Source organism: Micromys minutus (genome assembly GCF_963924665.1).
Source record: "Micromys minutus genome assembly, chromosome: 6".
NCBI lineage: Eukaryota > Metazoa > Chordata > Mammalia > Rodentia > Muridae > Micromys > Micromys minutus.
Window position 1 is genome coordinate 23,028,388 of NC_137975.1, and position 18,316 is coordinate 23,046,703.

The 18,316-nt window shown below is 48.1% G+C and overlaps 1 protein-coding gene across 1 annotated transcript in view; it reads right to left on the reverse strand.

Annotated features, from left to right (window-relative positions):
• Positions 1-13,211, reverse strand: part of MAPKAPK2 (MAPK activated protein kinase 2) — a 44,428-nt gene extending 31,217 nt beyond the window's left edge. Inside the window, exon 1 of the mRNA XM_080918571.1 lies at positions 12,661-13,211. Within this exon, the coding sequence (XP_080774697.1) occupies positions 12,661-12,897 (237 nt within the window). The 5' untranslated portion in view covers positions 12,898-13,211. The remainder of the gene's footprint in view (positions 1-12,660) is intronic.
• Positions 13,212-18,316: the final 5,105 nt, after the last annotated feature.

The following is an 18,316-nucleotide window of genomic DNA, read 5'->3' on the forward strand; positions in this document are numbered from 1 at the left end:
GGCGGACGACGGACAATAAACCGGCCAAGGCTACACACTTTTTTTTTTTTTTTTTTGAAGTTTACTGGAAGATGGGTTTTTTTCCCTACTTCATACTCTATAAAAAGAAAAAAGAAAGAAAGTGTTGCAACTTCCTTTGTCACAGCACAGGCTTAGGAAAAAACCAGGCCTAACCCATTGCTTCACTTTCTCAACTGTATTAACGGACCAGCCCTCTTTCCCCAGCCCTGCCCTCTGCTCTCCACATGTAAGATGGCCAGGGCTGGGCTCTGCTGGGCATCCACATAAACCCCTAGACACAGCGACCTGGAGGACTCTGAAGCCCAAGGAAGGAGGAAAACTTCTGATGCTTCAGCCCAACCCAGAACTCGTTAGCACTCTCTCTTACCCAGCTCCTTAGAACAGTCAACTAAAAGAAACATTCTCTCCTTGGTCAAACATAAGGGCGCAGCCTGCAGCCCCACCCACTAGAGACCAGCTGTTGGCTATAGGTTTGCCCATACCCGCCACAGATTGGATCAGGAGTGTGTCCACGCAGTGTCCTGGGCTGCACCATGAAGTGATCCCACCTCGACCCACCCTGTCTCGGGGAACCCACCCATGTGTCTCTGTTTCCTTTCCTGGCCACCTGTGACCCTTTCTCTGCCACATATCTAGCACCAGCTCCCTGAACCTCTCCACTGATTCCTTAGTAAAACTAAGACACAGAGCAAAGGAGGATCTACACTGGAGGGCAGACTGGAATGGCCACACCTTTCTCATTGATTTTATATACTCTGTATAAAGCTGTAAACTCCAAACACAAGGTCTTATCATTATAGCAATTTGTACAAATAAGCATTTGTAAATATTAAAAACAGAACGTTAGTTGCTAGGTCACCTATGTTCTGAATTATAATGGGGCTATGGAAGAACTACTCAGAGGCAGAACTGTAAACCACAAAAGGACCAGGGTTTAGTTAGTCACTCTCAGAGCCCAGCAAGGGAGTTCACTGGCTATCTCAGCACCCAGGATGTCAAAGCAGGAAGACTGGTAACTTTGAGGTCAGCTCAAGTTACATAGTGAAACCCTGTTTCAAAAGGAAAGGGGTGGGGGAGAGAAAGGTTAGAGTTAGGCATCTCCATCATCTATAGCTTCTAACCTTGGCTATTCCTTCTGTCTGACATACCCTCTTCTACCAAGTACATCTGAGATTCACCCGTGACTCATCTTCTCCAGGAAGTCTTTCCTAACCTGCCAATTAAAACTAAAACACCAGGCTGGAGAGATGGCTCAGGGGTGAAGAGCCCTGACTGCTGTTCCAAAGGACCTGGCTCACAACCACCTCCAGTCCTAAGGGCTCCAGTCTTTGTGGGCACCACATGTACATTGTACATAGTCATATAGGTGGACAAAACGTCCATATGCATAATTTTTATTATTTATGATATGAAACAATATGACTATAAACAATCCCACTTACAAAGAGACAGACAGACAGACAGGCCAATACTGACTCCTGGCATTTCAGATCCTCTTCTCTTTTTTATTTTCCACTCTACCCGCTAATATCTGACGAGCCCTACCATTTAATTAGTGTATTCCATCTTCCCTACAGGAACACAAGTCCCCTGCAGGTAAGACTGGGTTCTGTCTGTTTTATAAGCCGATATGTCCCCAGAACCTAAAATAATGCTTAGCATTTGGTGTTCAATAACTGCTAGCTAGTTAATTATTCTGAACCATGTTTCCTCTTCTGTAAAAAAATCTGACTTACTTTGCATTACCACCGCAAGGACTAACAAGGCTGAACACAGCATCAGCTGCACTGGCTTCTCCATCACACCTGCTCCACAAGAACTTGTTATTAAATTGGATCTCTCTTACTTATATATACACTAGCAATACTTTGAAAACTGTTGAAGGAAACTCTGGGTTTGCTAATTTCTTTCTGCATAATAAACTGTGCTGTTTACTTGGGAAATAAATGATATTACTGTTTAGAATAAAGAACAAAAAAAGAACTTGTTATCAATCCAAGAGCCCATAGAGCAGCTGAGCTTCCCGCAAAGGTCTGGATGACAGAAGGGTGACATGAATCAAAGCCAGCATGTATCCAAGGGAGGCTACAAAAGTAGTTCTTGGCACTGCTAATTTTCTTTTTCTTACACATTATAGAGGTGGGGGGTAAGAAACACACATGCCACAGCACACATGTGGGGCCTGATGATCAAACTCAGGTCAGGCTTAGCAGGATACCCAGTGAGCCATCTCATCAAACCTAATTAATCCAGTTATTCTGGATCTGGAGGATGGGGAGAATGCAAGATTACCCTAAGGCAGAGCCTGCTTAGAAATACAGGGTTTGTCCTACACTGCTAAAACAAGAATAACATACACACAGAGATACCCTGAAGCCTCCAACCTCCTCATCTCACAGTGGAGTGCAGAGGAGGTGTAAGCAGGGACGACAAAGATCACTTTCCCATTCTGGGCTAATCCAGACACCCAGGCCCCCTGATGGTCAGTCAGCAGGGAAGACAGGAGGCATCTTGGGGGAAAGCAAACATTTACAAACACTGGGTGAGTGACTAAAGACTCTGTAACCAAGAGGAGGATTAAAATAACCCAGGACTGCAATAACAACAAAACTGGCTGAGAATGGCTCCCTGAGTATGAGCGCCCTCTCTCTCCCTCTCCCTCTCAGACCCAGGTGACCACTTCTCTCCCAGCATCAAGTCATTTTTCCAGCAATGGCAACTGTTTGTAGTAACAATGAAGAAAAGGGATTCGGTGCACAAGCCTTGCTAAGTCTGAATCTTCCTATTTACCAACAGAGAATCTGAGGGAAATCCAAACATGGCCTAGGACTTGCTCAGGGCCACAATGGTAGAGCTGAAATCCAGGTCTCTTGGCTTCTATCTCCTATGCAAGCTTCAGGACATAGTAGATAAGTGGCCCCATGACACTGAAAGCTCTGACCTCAGACCCAGCAGTGTGACGCTCATGGCTGGTCTGTCTTGCGACACACAGGCACAAGGCCAGCAGACGGAAAAGACTGGTCTGCATCTATGCCCCTGCTGTGGGTCTAGAGCTAGCCAAGAACTGTAGGGAAGTTAGCACACTTCACAGGTGTGACGGGGGTCTTCACGGAGAAGACAGTGAGGGTCCCCAGAACTGAAAAGAGAGGAGGGCTAAGCATTAACTCTTGTCATTCTTGTGTTAAGAATAAAAATCCCACCAATGGAAACACAAGGTACATCCTTGAATCAGAAGATCTGAGTGAATGGAGGGGAAAAAACCCAGAAGATGACCCTGGGGCAGAGCCAGGAGACAGGCATGGATGGCCTCATACTGACAGCAGAGGGCTTAACTATGCCCCTAGCTTAATCTCAGCACCCAGCCAGCACTGTCCCAACTGAGTGACCAATCCTAAAATTTTGTTTTTAATGAAAGCCTCAAGTCACTATGCTGAGATAAGAGGATATGGTTGGTGAGAGGGGTCAGTAGATCAAGGTGTCTGCTGACAAACCTGATGACGCGAGCTCAGCCAAGGAACTGAGAAGGTGGAAGGAAAGATACCACAGGCGCACACATATGCATGAATATATAATAAATAAACAAGTGCTTTATACATTTAAAAAGGAAAAGATGGTATAAGAAAAAGATGTGGGTTTCCAAGGAATTAACTAGCCAATTTAGTACTAAACCAAACATCTTGCTCATGAAAAAATAAATGCACCTAAGATGTTTAGTAACAGGTGAGGGTCTCCTCCACTTGACAAAAAGGGCTACATGTTTTTTCTGCTTCCTTCTGTGGGGCAGAAGGAGCAGTAAAGTGTTCTAGGAATGGAACCCAGGGCCCTTTGCATACATGCTAAGCACACGCTCTGCTACTGAGCCATGCCTCGGCTTCAGGACTTACGTAGGTATGAACGGCTTCATGAAAGGCTCGCCTTTCTAGGAGACAAGAAAAGCCAATTTAGTTAGAAGGGGGAGAGGGGGCAGGGCAAAGAAGAAACAGAGAAATGGATGCAATGAATGGGAATAGGGAATAAGACAAGTAAATGTTGAAACGTGAAGGACTGATTAGACCTGAGAAGCATCTGCCTAAGTCATTATAACAGGCAGGCAGAAGGAATCCAACGGGGAAGCTGTAAAACACCGTACTGGAAGAGACCCCCACTCCACTGCCGAGTGGTCCCAGCATTGGCCTCGGCATTTCTCTCTATTGCTTCTTGTCTACTTCACCTCCTCTCAATCTTATTTCCTTTCAAAGAATCTGAGCCAAGGTGACCAAGTCCAGGACATGGGCAGGGTGTGAGAGCCAGGCAGAGCTGCAGTCACTCCTGTCTCACTGCACAGAGGAGGGAAAGAGCAGAGAGCAGATGAAGCTACTGAGCATCCCTGGCCTGCTCTGTGGGAAGGCACCATGGTTGTGAGCCTAGTAGTCTGAGGATACTGAGTGCCCCATAGGAAGTTAACAAAAGATTATGGTACACTCTGCTCTCTCACTGTGCCCTAGATGCCAGTGGGAAAGGCATGAAGTATCCCCTTACTAGCTTAGCCTCTCCAATGCCACTCCAGGGCACGGGTGGTCCCCACCAGTCCACCTGCATTCCTAGGATGCTCTGAGTTCCTTCCACTCCCTCACTCTACAGAAGCTAAGCAGAGCAAGCAATCTGCAGACTCTTCCCTTCCTGTCTTCCCACTCCAGCTCCTGCAAAGCCTGCCCCTTAGAAGTCTATTAGCTTTCTCCTAATAAGTAAAGGCTAAGGATGAAGGCTACCATGGGAAAGAGAGAAAGCCTGCTATTTATTCTGAGGACAGGGGCCCCTTCTGTCACAGTTAAAAACAAAATTCTTACCAAATAAACCCAACTCCTTCCATCTAGAGGCTAAGGGGCTGATGTGGAAGAAATGAGGCTCTGGAGACAACAGAGCAGAGTGGACAAGAAGTTAACTCCACCGAGGCAGAGGACTTCCCAAGTCTCACCTCTTGGCTCCCAACACTCGTCCCACATACCCTTGCCCCTCCAATACACCTTGATTCTAGGAAACAGACATGGAACATGGATCTAAGCCATGGCTCAAACAGAAGTGAAGAGAATACTCTACCCACTGTCTCCAGCTAAGACCCTCCACCCCACAGCTTCCCCGGCTTGCTCCACAGGAGCCCCAGCAGTTAGACAAAGAGGACACACCTAGATGGATCCCTCTGCCACTGCAGTGAGAAAGTAAAAGGCCTTCTGTCCTTGGTGTCCTTCTTAGGTGGCTGAGCTAGAAGGCCCTGGCCAAACTCAGCAAGGAGATACTCAGAAAGCCAGGGTCTCGTTACTCCTGGAAGTCAATATAATGAGCTCATACTTCAGGATGTGGTAACATGAGGCCACACACTGTGGGGTGGAGAGTTAACTCAGGAATAGGGCAAGAGGACAAAGACTAGCAAACTCAGTCCCAGGCCAGACAGGATAGGCACTGGGGGCAGACTCATACCCACTAGAAAAAGCTACGAAGCAGGCAACCAGAGCAGAAGGCCTAACCATCTAAAACCGTGCTTGCCTTCCCTGTCTGGCCCGCTCCTGCCATTGGAGCCTTTGTCCTAGTGAATCAAGACACCTGCAGAGGCCACAAGCACACCTCTTGCCTTGCCCTCAGGCCAGAGATTTACCCCAAGTACCCACCAGGCTCCGGCTGGAAGGAAAAAGGGCACAGAAGGAGGGCACAGGTGAGAACTGAGATAAACAGTTCAGTGTGAGGCAAGAAGACCTGGGACGGATACCAGAGCCTGGCTGGGAAGAGACAAGTGCGGCTGTGGCCAGTCTATCTTTAGACACTGAAACAGAGGTTGCGTATTAGCCCTGGGCCCGAGGCAGGAGGCCAGGCTGTAAATGACCAGTGTGGTCAGGAAGGCTCCTAATAACATGGATAGTCAAAATGCCATCAAAGGGACCAACTCAATCGCCTGCCCTGAAGGAGATGGAGGGCAAGAAGCTCCAAGAAAAGAAGCAGGGGTCAGCAGGGGCATAAGCTAGGAAGAGTCCCTGGGTTCCCTCGCCTTCCCCGGGATAAAAGATAGGTTACCTTTGCTTCAGAAGAAGACTCACTTTGGAGCTAAACTTGAAGGAAGGCATCAACAGCAGAGCTCCTCCTGTCTGCCGAGGCAGAAGCAGCTTACGGGGATGCCCAGAACTGCTACCTGCGGCCACTGCCCTCACCTCCGAGAGGAATCCAAATTGGCACTAGTAAGGAGATGCCTGAAGCCCTCCCTCAAGAATAAGATGCCCTTTCATGTGACCCTTCTGGAGAGCTCAAGTTCCCAGTGATATAAACATGCAGCTTTTCTGATCTTAAAGGGGAACATCCCATACAAATAGTGGTTGACCTTGAACTAAGTCCCAAGCTCCACCACCTCCCAGCTGGCATTCGGAGATGTTTACTGGACCACAGAATAAAGTCTCCAAGAATATGACAATGCCAAAGGCCAAGCCCAACCTCATGACCCGTCCTCCTCTCTACCTCCCCCTCCTAACAAATCAGGATGGCCTAGCACACAGGAGCCCTCATACATGCTGAACACTGCTCGCCACAGGAAGAAGGAAGTCTCCTCCAGATGTGTCCTCTCCCCTTGCTTCCTTGATGGCCAGCCCTCTCTGAAGGCCAGTGGACCAACACAGAAACCCTAACATCCTCATCAACTCTGGGAATCGGTGCCCATTTGCAGACTCAGAACAACCCGTGGCCCAATCCAGAGACTGGGGCTGAATTAAAAGGTATTCGTTTGAACGAATGATGTCTAATGCCAAGACAAACATTAGCCAGCAGTAATAACATGGCTACAACTCAGTCATACTTACCCAAGTCAGGTACCCCAAGGTAGGGCACAGCCTTAACAGTGAGGCACAGCAGCCTTCGAACACCCCCAGTGACTTCAAATGGCTACGTCTGGGGAAGGAAAACAGGGGATCCCCATCTCCACCTTGTACTTCACTAAGATTCTTCCAATTTCAAGGCAAGAGCTGACATAGCCTGTCCTCTGCTGAGCAGTAAGGGGGATACTTTCTAAGCTTTCATGTGAGAGAGATCAGCGGGGCAGTAAAGATTATTAGCTGGCTGATTACACCTATCAGAGGGCATCCACACCGGCGCAGGTACAGCTGACCACGCAATACAGAGCGAGTCAGCAAGTATCTCTCCTGCCCTGACATCCGGACCCCTGCGTAGACACTTCTACCACTGCACACTGCCAGGACTTGCCTGGTGACAGCTATGGGCTGACTCTCAGGCAAAGCCACACACAACTATTTAGCAGGGCATAAAACCTAGACTATTTGATAGTTTCCTGCTGGTTTTGGTTGCATTACTTTTCAGGTTTGATTTTTTTCCTTTTTTTTTTTTTTAATCTAGCACAGTAACCCCTAAAAACCGGTCCGTCTCTATATTTGAACTTATGCATGAACTCATATACCTCAAAATATATTAGTGTTGAAGATCCTAAGGGGTATCAGTGATTAGAAAAACACTTCAGTTTTACTGGTATAACATTATCTAGCTGTTCTGGAATGACCCTTTCCCCTATCAATGCCCCCACTTAGAAGGGGAAATATGTGAAAAGCTGCTTTTGAGAAGACCAGCGAGCTGAGTTGGAGGCTGATGGGTCTTCCTGCTGGCAACCAAACAGCCTAAGAAACCCACACAAGAGCAGGTTCCACAGCACATGGCTCCATTGCCCACAAGCGAGACGCTGGGACACACTACTGAGGCTTTCTGCAGCAGCCCAGCCCCTTCCTCAAGGGGATTGAGGAGGTGACAAAGATGACCAAGGAGTGTCCATTATTACTCAACTATCAAGAGATGTTGCGGTCCCTACAAATAACTCTCCCCTGCCCACTCACTTCCATCCAAGGCATGGAACCGCACAAAAGTTGGCATATGGGGGGCACAGAGACCTCAACCTGACCCTTGGGAGGGTGTGAAACAGGAGGCAGGACAGTGAACACCGCTGTACCACAAAAACAACCAGGGAGAGCATGGTTCCAAGCAAAGCAGGTTTGCTCTGGTACCTCAGAACTCAGACCAAGGTGCTGAGACCTGCCCACCTTAGATGCCATGCCCTCTGGTACAGACCCACTCACATCCCCAGTTCCCAGAGAGAGCAGGAGTGCGACTCCGCCTCCAGCCCCAGGATTTGGCTCCTGCTCTACGGACACCCCAATTCCTGTCTTTCTAACCATGGATACCCATGCCTTCATCCTTTCATCCTTTCCTAAAAAAGAGCACTTTGTTTCCCAAACCCCCCCCCCCCACCAATGTGTGGCCCTGAGGCCCTTTGATGGCTTTTCTCACTACTCCCCCATTTTTAGCCACCCAACATTAACTTTAACTGGAGAGATTTCAGAGTCAGTGAAAGTCCAAAATTCACAAATAAAAAGGGGGGGAGGGCATTGGAACATTAACTAACCCACTTCTAACCCTGTATCAAGAGAGACCCGGAGCCCTGCTTTAGTAGGGAGGTCAGGACCACGCCAGGATGACATGCCTGCTGTCATCTTCCAAAAGGGAAATATTCTCTGAAGGCAGAAATGTGACCTTTCTGTCCAAGTCTACAAATCCCAACTTCAATGCCACTTAGCCTTTCTTTAGAAAATTCACACACCCTGACCCCCAAAAAACAAAACAACAAAAAAAAACACTTTAAAGCTGACTGACAAGTAAATCCCGCCCTGAGCTTCCAGCCCCACTGCTCCTGACCTACTTGGTCTCCCGCTCTTCCCCTCAGCTCCAGCCACAGCCAGTCTCAAGACTTCTGGCAGGCCCATTCATTCCTCAGGGGCCCGACAAGTTCCACTGCCAAGGCTTGCCTTGGCATCAGTCATCCTCCCTAGCAGATGTCCGTCTTCCAGAACCCCTCCATTCCAGGGCACAACTTAGCCCCCAAGCCAGCAACGTCCAGCAGTCTTTCCTGAGACGACCAACAGTCTTCTGAGTGTTCAAATCATGGCCGGCAACTGCATCTTTCATTTGGTTCTATGCCTGCATGTTGGCTACTTTTCTATAAACAGCTATATACAAAGAATGACCACCATATTTGACAATGCTGCCTAGACTACATTTACTGATCTTGCCTTCTCCAAATCGTTCCCTTGACCCCCCCAACATTTTATAGGGCAATGCCACCATCCTCTGGCCTAATAAATATATGGTAAATACTCCACCAACTGTCAGCTCCCTGGACCCAAACTGGATGGCATGATCATAGCATGATCATGGGACTTCCTCACCCCACGTTTCTATCCAGCAAACGTCAAACTGAGACTGCCCCCTGCCAGCCACACTATCGGGTCATCTCTGCAGCGAGGATACAAAATGAGGGCATTACTGGAGAGGGGGAGGGGGAGCAGTGAGAGAGTACTGGAGTTGCCCTTCAACAAAGTCCAGGACAAATGGTGGGAGGCTCTAATCTCTCCATCAGGTTACAGAAAGCAGCTATGTCACTGACCAGCTGAGGGAGGCACGCTGGAGGAAGGGAAGAAATTACAGGACCTTGCTTCCCCTAGTCTACGCAATGGAAAGATAAACAGAGATAAGTTATGACAACATTCCGTATTTTGTAAAGCAATAACACGCTTCACCTAATCAGCATTGAACAGCAGAGTGAGACAATAATTCAAGCTTTAATTAAATTTACTCAGCTAATACCTAAGCGTCACCATGACACAGGGAGGCAGAAGGAAGCCATGTAACCCATGGGGAAGACAGACAGCTCATACACAGATGGATTGAGATTGGGTGTCCCTACCAAAGAAATCACAGAATCCCCAAAGAGTATTAAACAGTATATCTATCACAAACTCCCTAATTGGGGATGGAGGAGATCAGGACTTGTTATATACCCAAAATTCCAGGAGCTGCTGGCTTAGAAGCTGCCTTTCCCAACTTTAGTAAATACAGCTGGAAGGTGGTATATACCCACCACTGTCCTTAGGCCAACAAATACAGCCAATGGGTCAGACAGACACCAGGAACTCTGGAACAGCAACCAAATACTTGCCTGTCAGTACCACTGCAGTTACAAGTGAAGAGGGGACTGATAGGAAACAGAAGAACTGAGTTCAGTTCGCACCTCGGTCAAGTGAATGGCAAGAATTACCGCTGTGTCTTCATTCTGGGCCTTGGTTTTCCCATCAACTACATGAATGTGTTGGATGGTGATGACCTCTCAACTGGTGAATAACTGACTGGAAGTGTGTGCGTGCCTCAAGGCTAGCAAGCAGGGATGAGAAAGCAAGGTGAAAGCGTCCACCAAGCACCTAAACATCGGCTTTCCGAAGAGGATTTGAAAAAAGTAGTGGGACCGGCTGGTTCCTTTATTTGTTTATTCTTATTTTATGTGCATGGGTGTTTTGTGTGTGTGTGTGTGTGTGTGTGTGTGCGTACCAAGTGCACCGGAATCACAGGTAGGTGTTACCCACCCGAGTCCTCTACAAAAGCAGCAAATGCTCCTCACTGCTGAGCCATCCTTGGATTGGTTTTGTGTTTTGCTTTGTTTTTGTTTTTTTTTTTTTTTTTAAGCTCTGGTTTCACTCAATAGAACAAAGAGCAAAACCCATGAGCAGCCTTCATTCCTCATCACTGACAGCCTCCTAAAGTCCCATGAGAGCCAAACTTCTGGGCACTATATCCCTAGGCATGTACTGGGTACACTCTACAGAGCACAGGTCTCTTCTCAGCATGCAAAGGGATCATGAACCTAGCCTGTGCTACTGTTCCTCGCCCTGTGCTGCCCTATAAACAGCCTCCTTGTTTTGAAATCGTCTCACTCCTCAGCACCTCAAGTTTTTAAAGTGTCAGAATCTCACAGGAATCTCGGTGGTGTGTGTCCCTGAAACAGGATTTCTTTCAACCAGATTCCCTCGAGGCTGTGATTATGTCTTAGCCAATATTTGGGTATGAAAATGCTGTGGACACGGCTGCCACTCTCCAAACATCTTGGCTCTCCTTTCTTCCTCTCCTAACTAAATCTCAACACAAAGATGTACCAGAAATCTGCAATTTGTCAGCTGAGTGAGCCTTGAAGACCTAGGAGCAGGCTGCCTGTCAAAACAGACCGACTCCAGGCTTCACCCACTTCAGACTTGAGAAGGATAAGCATGAAGGCTTTTAATACGCTGCTAGCTTCCTTCCTTTCAAAACTAGTCAAAGGAGAAAAGTACACGAACTTCGGTTAACTATACCAGAAATCTCAATTGACAGCTTAGAGCACTTCAGAGGACGGTGTGTGTGTTCAAACAGAATAGGAAAGGGTGAAGTCTTTATACTGGGTTCCAACCATGCAAGAGAATGAACAGCTAGTATCCCCAGTCTGCTGATGGGTAAAGGCAGATGGCATCGCAGAGGGGAGAGAAATCTTTCTGGGAAAGAACATCTGTCACTTCCTCAACAATACAGTTAACTGTGGTCAAACTGTTCCCTCGCCTCCCGTCCCCAAGGTCAGAACCGAGGTTCAGCTCCATCAACTCCCTTGCCCACTTAGCTACCAATGGGGAAAGGGAAGCAGAAGTACTAACACTTCAGTATTCAAGGCAGTGCTAAAAGAGAGCCCCTTCCCAGCATTCATACCAAGCAACAACCCCAAGAGCTTATATTAGTTTTGTTTTGTTTTTATAAACCACATGTTGAGGATGAAAACAGCAAAAACATCCTAAAAACTGAACTTACTTTCCCCTTACAAAGTACCAGGTTTTGGTCCCATTGACCATGTTTGACAACAGTCTCACCCATAACTCATCTATCCGTACTACAGAATAGCTGGAACAAAGCCAGTTGTGTGGGCTGAAGGGGAAGAGAAAAATATAACACAGGAAGTAGTTTGCTCCTCCAATCATTGAGACACCCCAGGAGAAAGAAACCTGACAAGTGACCTTTAGAGATATGGTGTAACCTGAAACCCTTGAGAGAAGAAAACTTTGCAGTGACCCGGAATGACAGACTCCCGTGGTTCACTGGGACCTTTTGAAATCCACATTCTCCGCTACCACAGACAGAAGCAGAGGCAGGCAGACCTAGAGAAAATAAGAGTGGGTTTCACAAATGCAGGAATAGTGTTTCCTGCCTTTGAGTCCGCAACAACCAGGGACCAGTTTACCAGCACTGGGCCAAGCCTGGCTTACAGACAAGGTTTCCAGTGGTGGAGGGAAGCAATGGAAACAGAGCGGCGCAGCCTAAGGGGTAGCGCAGGCCAGGCGCTGGCGGTTCCAGACAATCGCGGGGCACGGAGGCGGGGTCCCCAGTCTCCAGCGCCGCGCCGACGCGCCCCAGCGCGGCGCGCCGACCTCGCGAGGCCGGGGAGAGCGAAGTCACATTCCGGCTCCCAAATAAGGAGTAGGGTTAAGGGAAACCTCAGAGAGCGAACTTCTCCAAACCGACCGACCAACCAGCTCAATGAGTGAAGGGCCTTTTGTGCCCACAGAAAGGAAGGAGGGAGGGAGGATAAGACCACGGTGTCCTCGGCGCCGGGTGAAGCGATCAGAGGCCGTCCTGGACCCAAGCGTGGCCTCAGGGCTGGGTCCCACTCACACCCCAACATGGCAGTCCCCATTAGTCCCCTCGAGTGCCGGCCACTCGCGGGGTGACCGGAAGCTGAACCGGATCCCAGCGCGATCCCGGGCGGCCCAGACTTACCTTCAGGGCGAATTTCTGCTGGGTTCTCTTGTCGAAGATCCGCAGCACCTTCCCGTTGATGCCCAGGCCAAGCACTTGGCTGGTGACCTTGTAGTCGTCGGTGATGGCGTTCTTTCGGATCTGCAGGCCCGACTTGACGTGGAACTGGGGGAACGGCGGCGGCGGCTGGGCCGGGGCGGGCGGCGGCGGGCTTGGGAACGGCGCCGGCGGAGTCTGGCCGGGAGAGCCCGACAGCATGGTGCCCGGCGACTCGCGCGCAGAGGCAGGGGCCGCGGCCGCCCCCTCCTCCCGCTCGGGCCCAGGTCCCCGCCACGCCCCGCCCGGCGGCGAAGTTTGCTCCGGGCTGGAGCCGGCTGCCCCGCCCCGGCCCGGCTCCAGGCTCGGCGGGTCGCGGGGCCCCGTGGGTCCCGCTGTGCGCCACGGGCGCCCACCAGCCCTGCTCCCTCCCCCCCGGAGCGCACGTCTCCGGGGAACGCGGGACGGCGGGGCCCGGCCCGGGGAATCGCCGCGCCGAGAAGTACCAGCCCGGGGGCGGCGGCCGCGTCACAGGCTGCTCGGCGTCCTGGGCTAGTCCTTAAAGGGGAGGATCGAGGGTGGGGCCTGGGGAGGGGGAGGCGTGGGCATGGGGGAGGGGTGGGCCTTAAAGGGGAGGAAGTCCAGTGGCGGGAGAGCGCAGGGACTGCTAGTTAGCAGTCAGAAAGAGAGCACCGAGAAATCCCAGTTCTTAACCGGGGCCAGGCAGAGGGAAAGGCGAGGAGGGCAAAAGAAAAGCAGCTGGGTAATTCAAACAAAATCCACACTTCTCCAGCTGCTTGGATCGAGAAGACAGGTCATCGGAGAATTTGAGGAGGTGTATTTTGAAAGAAACGAATAATTGAAAAGAATCTTCCAACGTGGAGCCTGGAGGTGGGGGGATACCCGGACAGTGCGGGGATCCGGGGGCGGAGGGGGGGCGTTACAGAAACTATTCCTCCTAGGATCCGGTGTCGTGTAATAGTAAGGATTTCCTGAACATACTTGTGAGTTTTACATTTTTTTTTCTCATGGACTTACTGGTTTTCTGTGAGAGAAATATATTGCTGTGTTATCGTGAACAATTTAGTTATTATGCATTTGAATATATTTTTCTGTAAACCCAAAATGACCCAAGATAGGAAAGGCCGCCTGTAATCCTGGCTGTCTGCGGTAGGCTGAGGCAGGAGCTTGACATGTCAGAGGACCAGCCTGAGCAACAAAGGCAGACTCTGCCTGAAAATGCCCATAAACTTCGTGTCTTTCTGGGAGGTACACCTATGCCTTTGCGTTCGGAATTCATTGCTTCACATAGTCTTTTAAAATGTCCCAACAAAATTCTGGAGATGAGACAACGTCCTAAGAAAAGGACACTGGACACGTAGCCCAGGATAAGGCTCATTTGCCATTCTCTGTTTAGATTTCCAGAAGATACTTGTCCCAAGGAAGACAGAGATGAACAGGCAAAGGACTATAGTCCCCCCTCTTGAGATCCAGCAAAACTCACTATGGACTAAGGAGACAACTGGTCCCCTTTCAAGAAGCACTCCCCCTGCCCCCTACTATGCGCAATGCTCCCCCTCATCCCTATGGTGATAATCCTAAACTAGCAGGATAAAAGCAGTAGTAGGGTCAGCAGTGTGGCAGACACAGACCTGGGAATTGAAAGCAAATCAGCCCATTTCATTCTGCAGCTGGATAGATTCCTTCCACATGGAAGACGGGCTAGACAGTTCCCGGTTTCAAAGGCCCTGCATGAGGCTCTGGACCCTTAGGGACAGAGAAAGGAACATGGGGGTGAGGAGGTGGAAGGGGGTCCCATACTGAGTGGCTCAGCTCAGTGTTGCCCCATGTACCCACAGAGGATCTTCAGGACTTCTCTTTGGCATGTGTCAATCACCTGTTTCTTTCCAGGAGCTGGAAAGAGAATGAGTTATTATTCAGAGGCAGCAAGGCACAGTGGGAAACCACAAAATAGAAATGAACAAAAAACAGTTGTCCTAATAAGATGGGAAAGGTATATAAACCAGTGCCAGACATAAAATCTTCCAATTCCCCAGGTAGCATACTGGGCTCCCCAGGAGGAGCCGCTAACAAGGGGCCTTTAGTCAGTGAGCACCCTGAAGGAGGGAGGGATATCTCCAGAGCTGAGATATCCTAGCCAGAGAAGACAATGGGGCCAAAGCTCAGCTGGTCTCTGGAATTCAAGGTCTCACCTAATATAATGAGACTAACATAGCAGCCAATCAAAAGCATACTAACGCCACTGCTTTGCACTTCCCAATCCTATAATCCTTCTGGAAAATTCCCCTATCCCTCGATGAAAGGGGGCCTGCAAGACCCTCAGGTTCTCACCGTTTTGATGAATAGTTGACCCCTGCGTGCTGGTAATGTCTGCAGACTAAACACTCTTTGCCTTTGCATACTATTTGAGTCTGGGGTCTTCCTTCCGCAATTCTTGGACCCTGACACATGCCTTAAGCAAACCACTCTTAGCAGTTCTCTCTGGGAAAGTGAGAAAAACCCTAACATTTCAGTTTATGACTGAGGAAAAATTAAATGTGATGGCATCCATGAGAACTCTTCATACAGCATCAGTTCTCATGAAATATTAAATGCCACCATTCCTCAAGCATTGCTTCTCTGTTCCTTCTGTTCCCATTGCCTAGCGACCCGTTCCTGACACTGAGCAGCCTTCCTATGTAAGGGGAATTCTGGGAAGATGCCTAGATCTGCGGTCTTTAGCAATAATGGATCACAGAGACCCAGTGGAGCATTTCTCCTGCAGTTACAAAGGCCAGATGAAGCTAAAGAGCACACAGGACAGCCAAAACACATATTACACACACATACACACACACACACACACACACACACACACGCACACACACACACATGCACACACACACACACATACACACACACACGCACACACACACACACACACACACACACCAAAAAATAACACTCATGTGAGCACAGCTCCAAAGGACACGGCATCTGACATGGAACAGTATAAATGAGTAACCAATGGATAGCTGGCCAGTAAGATGAACCACAGGAAGACACTGCAAGAGACCCAAAACCTTCCATTTTAACACTGGCTAGCCATGTGACCTTACAAAAGTCCCTTGGCCCCCACATTTCCTTCTTTCCAGTCTAAAAAATAGTAGAGATGACATCTGTTCTGCCCACATTATAAAGATATTATAAGGACAAAATAAAACCCAGAGTCCTGCTTGTCTCACACCAAGCTCTCGGCCATCTGTAAGAGCTACTTAAGCTGTTAAGGATGTGCAAAAGTTGGGGCTGTAGCTCAGAAATAGAGTTTACACTTATCACGTGCAAAGCTGGGGTATGAGCCCCAGAAAAGCATTACAAAGACGTAAGGGATTTATTTACAAAAGAATTAGGATTTATATTGACATGCAAATCAATATAGACTACATGAAGACAATTCAAGAACCACAGTATAGAGAATTGCATCAGTTGCCATCCCAGATTCGTGGCACATGTTGGTTATTAGAGCGTTGGTCTCTGCACTTCTGTTTTTATTAGGTTATAGTTCTTTAGTAATACCATAGGCACCTGTGGAACCACTACCCGAAACATGAACTCAGATATGGACAACAGCGCGGATCTCAAGAGCTGAATCCTCAGACTACCCTCCAGCCCGTCCCTGTGTGTTACCCAAGACAACCATCCCTGCAAGCTCTGTTCGCCTTTCCTGTGCTTTCCTTTTTACAGCTTTAGTTTATGAAGGCACACGTAAAGCCAGATAGAATGGTTTGAACCCGTAATCTCTGTGCTTTGGGGGATGATGCAAGCTCGAGGCCACTCTAGGCTACATGGTGAGTTTAAGGGAAGCCTGGGCTGCATGGCATGACTGTCTCAAACAAACTAAAATCTTAAAGAAATGATGTAATGGATGAAGCTCCAAGGATCTTTTAAAGGAAGAGAAGCAGCTGGGATTACTTTATCAGCAAGATGTGGTTACAGGGGATCTGCCACCATCTCATGGAGCCAACACCAGCGCAGGCAATGACAGGTGGGTGACAGCTCTATACCCAGCCATTGTTCAGGTTTCTCACAACTTGGATTGTCTTGTTTGAGTCTTACAGATGTCTGTAGCTGAAACGGCTCGTTGTTTTGGCCAGCCAACACCATTTTAGTCTCCCACTCTTTGACAGTGGCCGAGATGCCATATTTAGCTAAGTATATACCTGTCTAAATACAAACTTGACCTCCTAATTTCTCTGAGTCTGTTACAGCCGGTTGCTATGCAAGGTTTAAGTTCTACACTGTGACCTACAAATGAAAGTGATATAAAGGGAAATGTGTTTCCTCTGGGGTTAGAACATCCCATCTTGGAGGAGCACTCCATAAGATGTGGGATGTTAAAATGAGCGTGAAACCAGAGGATGTTTTAAGGGGAAGTGAGACATTCTGTCACAGAGAAGCTCTTTAACACCAGCAGTAAACAAGTTAAAGGCTTCAAGAAGTCCCTGAAACTCCAATACACTAGATCCCCCCCTTCCCCAAACATGCATAGGTGTAAAGACTGTAGAGAGACACTATCAGAGAAGCTAAGTTGCCTAAAACAGGCTCAGAACAGCCAAGCTATTTGGAAGAAACAGAGACCAGCCCAGATGCCTGGAAGGGACTGGCCCAGCTGAACTGCCAGAAAAGGATGCTCTCCAGTATACTGGGCTACTTGCAAGTTAATAACTGAACTCTGTGTTTCCAGTTTTCATGAGGTACCACCCATTCTGGGATGATCTTTGGTGATGCGGCTTTCTCTGAGTCATTTCTGTCCCTGAGGTAATCCCTTGCCCATATTTCTGTAACACCACTGAAACTCATTGATTATCCAACTTGTGCTTTGGTGGTACCCTTACTTTGGTCTGTCATTGGTTCCCTGTTCGCAGTGAACAGAGGTTTGTGTGTCGCCCCAAGAACAGTGTCATGAAACCCCACTCCTCTTTTTCCTGTTGACTAAAATGAAAGTCTCTAGAAGTTGGGCAGCCCTCTTGGATCATGGAAATAAAGGCTTAGTTTGAGGGTGACAGATAAAATGACAAAGAACTCTGTGTCCTAATGAACATAGATCAATAATTTGAGTTTTAAAATACTTACATAGATCTGTATATAGACAACAAATAAATGCTCTTCTTTTTTTAATTTTGTTGCTATTTCTTTTTTTTTATTTCTTTTTTTTTCAAATACATTTTTTAAGGTTGTAATTAAGTATTTGTGGGTACATATACATACACATATGTATATATGTAACAATAATATAGGAAAAGAGGCTATTAATTTGAGGGGATAGGAGAGAGACTAGGAGGGGCTGTAGGGAGGAAAGGAGGATGTGATACAGTTCTATTTTAATTAAAATATATTCTTTTTTGTTGTTGTTGAACTTCACACAGTCTGTGAGTTGTTTCTGGGGTGTTCAGAGCTTTCTGGGGTTAGTATCCCATTATCAGTGACTGCATATTATGTCTGTTCTTTTGTGACTGGGTTATCTCACTCAGGATGATATTCTCTAGATGCATCCATTTTCTTAAGAATTTCGTTAAGTCATTGTTTCTGATGGCTGAGTAGTACTCCATTGTGTAAATGTACCACAATTTTTGTATCCATT